General features: G+C 41.3%; 1 protein-coding gene across 1 annotated transcript; it reads right to left on the minus strand.

Moving 5' to 3' along the window:
* Window positions 1–149: 149 nt before the first annotated feature.
* Window positions 150–5906, minus strand: LOC311139278 (uncharacterized protein; the record flags this gene model as incomplete). Its single annotated transcript, XM_084174165.1, has 3 exons — window positions 150–1523; window positions 1574–1662; window positions 5899–5906. 3 exons carry the CDS (start codon window positions 5904–5906, stop codon window positions 703–705), a joined length of 918 nt encoding a protein of 305 aa, XP_084030291.1. The 3' UTR covers window positions 150–702.
* Window positions 5907–11602: the final 5696 nt, after the last annotated feature.

An 11602-nucleotide genomic window follows, 5' to 3' on the forward strand; every position in this document is an offset into this window, starting at 1 on the left:
GTCTGACCTCTGTGATTGCCACAAGGGTTTTGCCACCAAGTACTAAGTCATGTTTTGCAGAGGGGGTCAAATACTTATTTCCCTCATTAAAATGCAAATCAATTTCTAACATTTTTGACATGCGTTTTTCTGGATTTTTGTTTTGTTATTCTGTCTCTCACTGTTCAAATAAACCTACCATTAAAATTACAGACTGATCATGTCTTTGTCAGTGGGCAAACATACAAAATCAGCAGGGGATCAAATACTTTTTTCCCTCACTGTACATATGACTGCATACTGTACTATGGAAGTCTACCCTCAATCTTAGCTAGCTGGCTAACGTTATACTGCATCTAAAGTCAATCTGGCGACATCAAAATGATGACAAAAAGGTTTTCCTACCAATTATTTGCCTTCTTTAGAAATGTCATGTTTTCAAGCCATAGAAATAAACTTTAGACCAAATCTTCATCAGCTTTCAACGAGGATGCATTGAGTAGGATGCTCAGTTGGGCATCAGTCCTAAAACGAACCTTCAAAACAATATTGTGACGCAACGTGCAACCCATGAATACCAGTGGTATTGCTGTAGTAGTATACCAGTAGAAGTGCTGTAGTAGTATACCAGTAGTAGTGCTGTAGTAGTAGTATACCAGTGGTAGTGCTGTAGTAGTAGTAGTAGTAGTAGTATACCAGTAGTAGTGCTGTAGTAGTAGTGCTCTAGTAGTATACCAGTGGTAGTGCTGTAGTAGTATACCAGTAGTAGTATACCAGTAGTAGTGATGTAGTAGTGCTGTAGTAGTATACCAGTAGTAGTGCTGTAGTAGTATACCAGTAGTAGTGCTGTAGTAGTAGTATACCAGTGGTAGTGCTGTAGTAGTAGTATACCAGTAGTAGTGCTGTAGTAGTATACCAGTAGTGGTGCTGTATTAGTAGTATACCAGTAGTAGTGCTGTAGTAGTATACCAGTAGTAGTATACCAGTATTAGTGCTGTAGTAGTATACCAGTAGAAGTGCTGTAGTAGTATACCAGTAGTAGTGCTGTAGTAGTATACCAGTAGTAGTGCTGTAGTAGTAGTATACCAGTAGTAGTGCTGTAGTAGTATACCAATAGTAGTGCTGTAGTAGTATACCAGTAGTAGTGATGTAATAGTGCTGTAGTAGTATACCAGTAGTAGTGCTGTAGTAGTAGTAGTAGTATACCAGTGGTAGTGCTGTAGTAGTATACCAGTTGTAGTGCTGTAGTAGTAGTATATCAGTGGTAGTGCTGTAGTAGTATACCAATAGTAGTATACCAGTAGTAGTGATGTAGTAGTGCTGTAGTAGTAGTAGTAGTAGTATACCAGTGGTAGTGCTGTAGTAGTATACCAGTAGTAGTATACCAGTAGTAGTGCTGTAGTAGTATACCAATAGTAGTATACCAATAGTAGTGATGTAGTAGTGCTGTAGTAGCAGTAGTAGTGCTGTAGTAGTATACCAGTAGTAGTGCTGTAGTAGTAGTGCTGTAGTAGTGCTGTAGTAGTAGTATACCAGTAGTAGTGCTGTAGTAGTATACCAGTAGTAGTGCTGTGGTAGTGCTGTAGTAGTATACCAGTAGTAGTATACCAGTAGTAGTGCTGTAGTAGTATACCAGTAGTAGTATACCAGTAGTAGTGCTGTAGTAGTATACCAGTAGTAGTGCTGTAGTAGTAGTATATCAGTGGTAGTGCTGTAGTAGTAGTATATCAGTGGTAGTGCTGTAGTAGTAGTATACCAGTAGTAGTGCTGTAGTAGTAGTATATCAGTGGTAGTGCTGTAGTAGTATACCAATAGTAGTATACCAGTAGTAGTGATGTAGTAGTGCTGTAGTAGTAGTATACCAGTGGTAGTGCTGTAGTAGTATACCAGTAGTAGTGCTGTAGTAGTAGTATACCAGTAGTAGTGCTGTAGTAGTGCTGTAGTAGTAGTATACCAGTAGTAGTGCTGTAGTAGTAGTGCTGTAGTAGTGCTGTTGTAGTAGTATACCAGTAGTAGTATACCAGTAGTAGTGCTGTAGTAGTGCTGTAGTAGTATACCAGTAGTAGTATACCAGTAGTAGTATACCAGTAGTAGTGCTGTAGTAGTATACCAGTAGCAGTATACCAGTAGTAGTGCTGTAGTAGTATACCAGTAGTAGTATACCAGTAGTAGTGCTGTAGTAGTATATCAGTGGTAGTGCTGTAGTAGTATACCAATAGTAATATACCAGTAGTAGTGCTGTAGTAGTAGTAGTAGTAGTATACCAGTGGTAGTGCTGTAGTAGTATACCAGTAGTAGTGCTGTAGTAGTAGTATATCAGTGGTAGTGCTGTAGTAGTATACCAATAGTAGTATACCAGTAGTAGTGATGTAGTAGTGCTGTAGTAGTATACCAGTGGTAGTGCTGTAGTAGTAGTATACCAGTAGTAGTGCTGGAGTAGTAGTATACCAGTAGTAGTGCTGTAGTATTATACCAGTAGTAGTGCTGTAGTAGTATACCAGTAGTAGTGCTGTAGTAGTATACCAGTAGTAGTGCTGTAGTAGTATACCAGTAGTAGTGCTGTAGTAGTATACCAGTAGTAGTGCTGTAGTAGTATACCAATAGTAGTATACCAGTAGTAGTGATGTAGTAGTAGTAGTGTAGTAGTGCTGTAGTAGTAGTGCTGTAATAATAATAATAATAATAATATGCCATTTAGCAGACGCTTTTATCCAAAGCGACTTACAGTCGTGCGTGCATACATTTTTTTGTGTATGGGTTGTCCCGGGGTTCGAACCCACTACCTTGGCGTTACAAGCGCCGTGCTCTACCAGCTGAGCTACAGAGGATCACTGTAGTAGTGCTGTAGTAGTAGTATACCAGTAGTAGTGCTGTAGTAGTATACCAGTAGTAGTGCTGTAGTAGTATACCAGTAGTAGTATACCAGTAGTAGTGCTGTAGTCGTATACCAGTAGTAGTGATGTAGTAGTATACCAGTAGTAGTGCTGTAGTAGTATACCAGTAGTAGTGCTGTAGTAGTATACCAGTAGTAGTGCTGTAGTAGTAGTATACCAGTGGTAGTGCTGTAGTAGTATACCAGTAGTAGTGCTGTAGTAGTAGTGCTCTAGTAGTATACCAGTAGTAGTGCTGTAGTAGTAGTGCTCTAGTAGTATACCAGTAGTAGTGCTGTAGTAGTAGTGCTCTAGTAGTATACCAGTAGTAGTAGTGATGTAGTAGTAGTGCTGTAGTAGTATACCAGTAGTAGTGCTGTAGTAGTATACCAGTAGTAGTGCTGTAGTAGTATACCAGTAGTAGTGCTGTAGTAGTATACCAGTAGTAGTGCTGTAGTAGTATACCAGTAGTAGTGCTGTAGTAGTATACCAGTAGTAGTGCTGTAGTGTGCTACTGTATGAGGTGCTATATATGACTGCATACAGTAGCATTCTGACAGAGCTGATGGATCAATGCCAGCATTGCTATGGTAGCCTATACTGTTAATATACTGCTTCAGTACACAGTATAAACCTCTTCTCAATATTACCATTCCTTTTATTTATTACCAAATATAGCTATATATTTTGTTTTGTTTCAGTTGATCTGATTAACATCTACTGTGTAATTGTCTGTCTCTAGTGGCTTTTAACTTTGTTATACTAATTAATAAGGATTTTACTGAGTTACAGTTAATATAAGGAAATCAGTCAATTTAAATAAATTCCTTAGGCCCTAATCTATGCATTTCACATGACTGGGCAGGGGCACAGCCATGGGTGGGCCTGGAAGGGCATAGGCCCACCCACTGTGGAGCAAGGCCCAGCCAATCAGAATGAGTTTTTCCCAACAAAAGAGGTTTATTACAGACAGAAATACTCCTCAGTTTCATCATCTGTCCGGGTATCTCATCTCGGATGAACCCGCAGGTGAAGAAGCCGGATGTGGAGGTCCTGGGCTGGTGTGATTACACGTGGTCTGCGGTTGTGAGGCCGGTTGAACGTACTGCCAAATTCTCTAAAATGACGTTGGAGGTGGCTTATGGTAGAGAAATTAACATTAACTTCTCTGGCAACAGCTCTGGTGGACATTCCTGCAGTCAGCATGCCAATTACATCTGTGACATTGTGTTGTGTGACAAAACTGCACATTTTAGAGTGGCCTTATATTGTCCCCAACACAAGATGCACCTGTGTAATGATCGTGCTGTTTAATCAGCTTCTTGAAATGCCACACCTGTCAGGTGGATGGATTATTTGGCAAAGGAGAAATGCTCATTAACAGGGATGTAAACAAATTTGTGCACAAAATTTGAGAGAAATAAGCTTTTTGTGCCTATAGAAAATGTCTGTGATCTTTTATTTCAACTCATGAAACATGGGAGCAACATGTTGTGTTTATGTTTTTGTTCAATGTATGTATACTGTAATTACACTCCATTGTATTTTGATATATTTGTTATCTCTGCCATATACAAACGGTATATCAGCTAAATGTAATGTCTCTGACCATATAGTGTTGAAATAGTCATTACATTAGACTAGATGAGTACAGCAGACCAGTTAAATAGTCATTACATTAGACTAGATGAGTACAACAGACCAGTTAAATAGTCATTACATTAGACTAGATGAGTACAGCAGACCAGTTAAATAGTCATTACATTAGACTAGATGAGTCCAGCAGACCAGTTAAATAGTCATTACGTTAGACTAGATGAGTACAGCAGACCAGTTAAATAGTCATTACGTTAGACTAGATGAGTACAGCAGACCAGTTAAATAGTCATTACATTAGACTAGATGAGTACAGCAGACCAGTTAAATAGTCATTACGTTAGACTAGATGAGTACAGCAGACCAGTTAAATAGTCATTACGTTAGACTAGATGAGTACAGCAGACCAGTTAAATAGTCATTACGTTAGACTAGATGAGTACAGCAGACCAGTTAAATAGTCATTACGTTAGACTAGATGAGTACAGCAGACCAGTTAAATAGTCATTACGTTAGACTAGATGAGTACAGCAGACCAGTTAAATAGTCATTACGTTAGACTAGATGAGTACAGCAGACCAGTTAAATAGTCATTACGTTAGACTAGATGAGTACAGCAGACCAGTTAAATAGTCATTACACTAGACTAGAGTGTACCAGACCAGTATAACGTCTTAACTCGATGCTCTCTTAGACTGGAATATGATTGATTGCTGCCTTGAAGTGATTTAAATGACTGATTGATGCTGTGACGTATTTGATCAGTCTCACTGTTTGTGTCCCAAATAGCACCATATTCCCTATATAGTGCCCTACTTTTGAGGGCCCATAGGGCTGTAATGAAAAGCAGTGCACTATATAAGGAATATGGTGTCATTTGGTATGAATGTTCCCACTGTCTTGTCAATTATCTTCGGGCCCGCAGCGAGTTAATTTTTTTTAGCATACCAGGCCTGTTACCAATCTACTGAAGTCATATTATTGATTCTCCTACCACCCTGCAGCCCACTGCTGGCTTGTCTCTGAAGCTAACCCAGGTTGGTCCCTGGATAACAGACCAGATGCTGCTGGAAGTGGCCTAAAAGAAATATCCCAGTGATTGGGGACATATGGCCTGTGTAGGGTGCTGTCTTTCGGATGGGACGTTAAACGGGTGTCCTGACTCTCTGCGGTCACTAAAGATCCCGTGGCACTTATCGTAAGAGAAGGGGTGTAAACCCCGGTGTCCCGGCTAAATTCCCAATCTGGCCCTCATACCATCATGGCCACCTAATCATCCCCAGCTTCCAATTGGCTCATTCATTCACTCCCCTCTCCCCTGTAATTATTCCCCAGGTCGTTGCTGTAAATGAGAATGTGTTCTCAGTCAACTTAACTGGTAAAATGAGGGTTAAATAAAATGGAGAAGAATTCTCTACCCTCATTTAAAAAAAACGAGTTTTACACTACGTACCTGAACATTGAATTTCAATTTGTTGATCAAAGATAATTATTTAGTTAAGGTTCTGTTCTGTATTTGAAGCTAAATGTACGTTTTGTGAGTTGAAATTTAAACCAAGCTTTCATATTTATTTTCAAGTATTAATAAAATAATTGTTTGTACATAATGTTTCATTTGTGAGCTTTTTGTATCAGTTGTGGACTAGTCTCAAGATATCATAGAGATCCTAAATGCATTGCGTATGCACTGAGCAATGCTGTTACTGATAACCTAAAGACCAGATATCTGAGTGACAACTTCCATCAATGAGTAGGGGAGACTGGGGGCAATTGTAAACGTGTATTTTGCTCAAAGACCCCTTGAACTAGGCCAGTCATGTTTTTATCATTTGGCTGCTTGGCTCGTGCAACACTGCTTTATGGTTATCCCCAACCCAGCAGCCACGACAATGTGCCTAGCAAGAGACTACAATAGTGCCATGTCAATAACCACGTTTCTGTCACATGGTGTAAAAGTGACAGGTTCTTTTGGATCTGGGTTGAGCAGGCTGAGTGTAGTTGAGACCATTTAAAAAAAAAAGAAGGTATTTTTCAAAGTTTAATAAGTATAAGGCATGGTTCCATTAGGTTTAGAATGTACTTTTCCTCTTTATAGTTAGTGACCATTCTCAGGAACACATTTGAAACCATTACAATTTATTTAAACCAAAATCACAGGAACCAAAAAGGGGGCACAGGAGGCGATGCAGACCAGGAGGCAGGCATCTATTTTCTTTAAACAGTTTATATGACTGTTTTTTATCTCTAATTTTTATCTCTAATTCAACCTAAGCTTGAATCATTACCAGGGGTTGTAAGGCCCTGGTTTTAATCATAAATGATTCAAGGTCCACAACCAGCAAGAATGATCTGTATTTTTATTCATGGAGAGCTCTGGCGCCAAAAACCCATACATACTGTTTTATACCCCTTGACACACAAAGGCACTTTGCTCCGCCCACCTTTAGGAGGCTTTTTTTAACCCGTTTTCTCAGTCCCCTTCACCCTGGAATGTTTAGTCCCGCCCCCCTCTGTTAGTGGGTTGCCACTACATTATAACTCTTAACACCGTTCACACATTTTAAACTGTATTTGGGGTGAAATCCTTTAGTCATTATTCTTAAAATACAAATTAATCTAACACCTAGCTACTGTTTAACCAACCAATTATTGGACAGTAATGCTCAGGACAGTATAAGAAAAATGCAGCCGGTGCAAAAACGACTTTCATTTGCCCCTAAACAAGCAAATAGTGAGACAGGGGCCTCGTGTAGCTCAGTTGGTAGAGCATGGCGCTTGCAACGCCAGGGTTGTGGGTTCGATTCCCACAGGTGGCCAGTATGAACAAAAATAATAGAGAAATGTATGCACTCACTAACTGTAAGTCGCTCTGTATAAGAGTGTCTGCTAAATGACAAAAATGTCATTTAGCAGACAATGTGAGTAGGTAATGGTTATATAATATACCTACTGTATATGTATAACTATTTACAGTTAAGTTTGTCATTTTTCATCAAAGTTTTACACACACTGCCACAGCCACTGCTGGCATCAATAGAAGTTTGAGTAGAGAGAGATTCTCAATGTTGGAAAACAATGTACTGTACAGCGGCGGCAGGTAGCTTAGTGGGTAAGAGCGTTGTGCCAGTAACCGAAAGGTCGCTGGTTCTAATCCCCGAGCCGACTAGGTGAAAAATCTGTGGATGTGCCCTTGAGCAAGGCACTTAACCCTAATTGCTCCTGTAAGTCGCTCTGGATAAGAGCGTCTGCTAAATGACTAAAATGTAAAATGTACATGCTAATTATTAGAGTGGTAAACTGATACCAGGCCAGCTGTGGGCTGGGAGTGGGACAGTACACTCCACCAGGCCAACTGTGGGCTGGGAGTGGGACAGTACACTCCACCAGGCCAGCTGTGGGCTGGGAGTGGGACAGTACACTCCACCAGGCCAGCTGTGGGCTGGGAGTGGGACAGTACACTCCACCAGGCCAGCTGTGGGCTGGGAGTGGGACAGTACACTCCACCAGGCCAGCTGTGGGCTGGGAGTGGGACAGTACACTGAGTTCTCCAATGAAAGAGAGGAGGAGGAGGAGGAAGAGGAGAGGGAAAAAGAGAGAGAGAGAAACCTCTGGGTACAACATGTTCTAGAGAATGGAAGCCATACATTTAGTCCATCAGTCAGTCATAGAGGCACCTGAACTAAAACTCAACAGCCCAAAGGTCACTCCAGCCAGCCAGCCAGCCAGCCAGCCAGCCAGCCAGCCAGCCAGCCAGGCAGTCAGGCAGTATCCATGAAGTCACCCTCTTATGCACCACACAACAACATAACTGGGACTCTGTGGTGTTGGACTCTGTGGTGTTGGACTCTGTGGTGTTGGACAGCCCATGTTGACTCCAATGCTTCCCACAGTTGTGTCAAGTTGGCTGGATGTCCTTTGGGTGGTGGGACATTTGAGTCATTTAGCAGATGCTCTTATCCAGAGCGACTTACAGTTAGTGAGTACATACAGTGGGGGGAAAAAGTATTTAGTCAGCCACCAATTGTGCAAGTTCTCCCACTTAAAAAGATGAGAGAGGCCTGTAATTTACATCATAGGTACACGTCAACTATGACAGGCAAAATGTGAAAAAAAAATCCAGAAAATCACATTGTAGGATTTTTTATGAATATATTTGCAAATTATGGTGGAAAATAAGTATTTGGTCAATAACAAAAGTTTCTCAATATTTTGTTATATATCAAAATCTCACGATACATGGCCCCATTCATTCTTTCCTTTACACGGATCAGTCGTCCTGGTCCCTTTGCAGAAAAACAGCCCCAAAGCATGATGTTTCCACCCCCATGCTTCACAGTAGGTATGGTGTTCTTTGGATGCAACTCAGCATTCTTTGTCCTCCAAACACGACGAGTTGAGTTTTTACCAAAAAGTTATATTTTGGTTTCATCTGACAAATATGACATTCTCCCAATCCTCTTCTGGATCATCCAAATGCACTCTAGCAAACTTCAGACGGGCCTGGACATGTACTGGCTTAAGCAGGGGGACACGTCTTGCACTGCAGGATTTGAGTCCCTGGCGGCGTAGTGTGTTACTGATGGTAGGCTTTGTTACTTTGGTCCCAGCTCTCTGCAGGTCATTCACTAGGTCCCCCCGTGTGGTTCTGGGATTTTTGCTCACCGTTCTTGTGATCATTTTGACCCCACGGGGTGAGATCTTGCGTGGAGCCCCAGATCGAGGGAGATTATCAGTGGTCTTGTATGTCTTCCATTTCCTAATAATTGCTCCCACAGTTGATTTCTTCAAACCAAGCTGCTTACCTATTGCAGATGCAGTCTTCCCAGCCTGGTGCAGGTCTACAATTTGGTTTCTGGTGTCCTTTGACAGCTCTTTGGTCTTGGCCATAGTGGAGTTTGGAGTGTGACTGTTTGAGGTTGTGGACAGGTGTCTTTTATACTGATAACAAGTTCAAACAGGTGCCATTAATACAGGTAACGAGTGGAGGACAGAGGAGCCTCTTAAAGAAGAAGTTACAGGTCTGTGAGAGCCAGAAATCTTGCTTGTTTGTAGGTGACCAAATACTTATTTTCCACCATAATTTGCAAATAAATAAATAAAAAATCCTACAATGTGATTTTCTGGATTTTTTTTCTCAATTTGTCTGTCATAGTTGACGTGTACCTATGATGAAAATTACAGGCCTCTCTCATCTTTTTAAGTGGGAGAACTTGCACAATTGGTGGCTGACTAAATACTTTTTTTCCCCACTGTACATTTTTTTTTTTTCATAAACCTACTGCCATACCCTGTTCAAAGGAACTTTCATCTTTAGTCTGGCCCTTTCATCCTCTGAATGGCACACATACACAATCCATGTCTCAGTTGTCTCAAGGCTTAAAAATCCTTCTTTAACCTGTCTCCTCCCCTTCACCTACACTGATTTGAAGTGGAGTTAACATGTGACATCCAAAAGGGACCATAGCGTTCACCTGGATTCACCTGGTCAGTCTAGGTCAAGGAAAGAGCAGGTGTTCTTTAATGTTTTGTCCACTCAGTGTGCGTTAACATAACATAATGAGCTAGCTGAGCGATCCCAGTCTTCTGTAAGATATTCTCTGATGTCTGGCTGACGGTCGGGTGTGTTAGGGTCAGGAGGAATTATCCATCTTACTGCTCCTGTCCCTGCTGTCTAATCACCAGGGCACTGGGACGACCTCTGGTTGCGTCCCAAATAGCACCCTATGCCGTTTATAGTGCACTACTTTTGACCAGGGCCCATTGGGGATCTGGTCAAAAGTAGTGTACTATGTAGGGAATAGGGTGCCACTTGGGACGGATGCCTAGAGAGCAGGTTCAGAGGTGAAGGATTGATTGCGTTCCCCTCACGTGTACAGTGTCAATCGATCATTACCAGGAATATCCTATAGATTATGCTCTTCACTGTCTGACTTCCTGATCTGTTGTATTCAGTTTCCATGGGAATAGGGTAAAGCTGCACGCTCATGGCTTTGATGATACATGTTATAACCAACGTTTAGACAGCAAGCTGCCTTCCACAGGGTTTCATCATGATATGGTGGGGGCCAGGTTCCTGATTTTCAATGTTTAGACAGCAAGCTAACTTCCACAGGGTTTCATCATGATATGGTGGGGGCCAGGTTTCAGATGTTCAACATTTAGACAGCAAGCTGCCTTCCACAGGGTTTCATCATGATATGGTGGGGGCCAGATTTGTGATTTTCATTGATTAGATCCAAAGTGTACAGTGCCAATCAATCATTGTCAGGATAGAATGTACAGTGAACCTATAGATGATGGTAGTCTGGGTTATCTTTCTCAGCTGCTGTAGAGACCTGAGGAAATAGATGGTGAACGGGAAGGCTTATGGCCAGGTTTCGGATTTTCAACAATTTGATCCAATTTGATGATTTTGAAAGATAACCAATTCAATACATTCAAGTGGGGGGGTGATAATTTGTGTTAAACGCTAACTAAATGGAATATGTGTCATTGTTGATTACAGTCCACAGTCTGTTATTAGGACATTTCTTTGTGGGACTTTGGAGCAGTTTGTACTCAAACTGTTCCTCTTGAAAAGAAACGCTCTTACCCCACCTAGTGGTAGAGTTGGGTAATAAACCCAATTTCATTGTGTGATTCAGGTTCTTTGCTGTTTTCTCAATATTTGAGAAATTCTTTTGGATTATATAGATGATGATCATGGTGAGGATGATGAATAGAATGATACAATGAAGAGGAGGAGGATGATTATGATGATGATGGTCCCCTGTGGTCCTCTGTAGCTCAGCTGGTAGAGCACGGCGCTTGTAACGCCAAGGTAGTGGGTTCGATCCCCGGGACCACCCATACACAAAAATGTATGCACGCATGACTGTAAGTCGCTTTGGATAAAAGCGTCTGCTAAATGGCATATTATTATTATTATTATTATGATAATTCTATCCATAGGATAATAACGCATAGAGTTAATGCAAAGTAATGCACAGAATTTGGCCTTCAGTTGCCCCCTCAAAAATGTATTGTTTCCCACCTTGTGAATGTTTAGTGTATAAACCTCACCACGTCCCCTCTGAGGATGCTGACTGACTCCAGCACTTCCTGGTTCTGTCAGCAGCTTTGCTGTTCTCTGCAGTGATAGGTCCATCTGACATGAA

The sequence above is a fragment of the Coregonus lavaretus genome (genome assembly GCF_964263955.1).
Source record: "Coregonus lavaretus genome assembly, chromosome: 13".
Lineage (NCBI taxonomy): Eukaryota > Metazoa > Chordata > Actinopteri > Salmoniformes > Salmonidae > Coregonus > Coregonus lavaretus.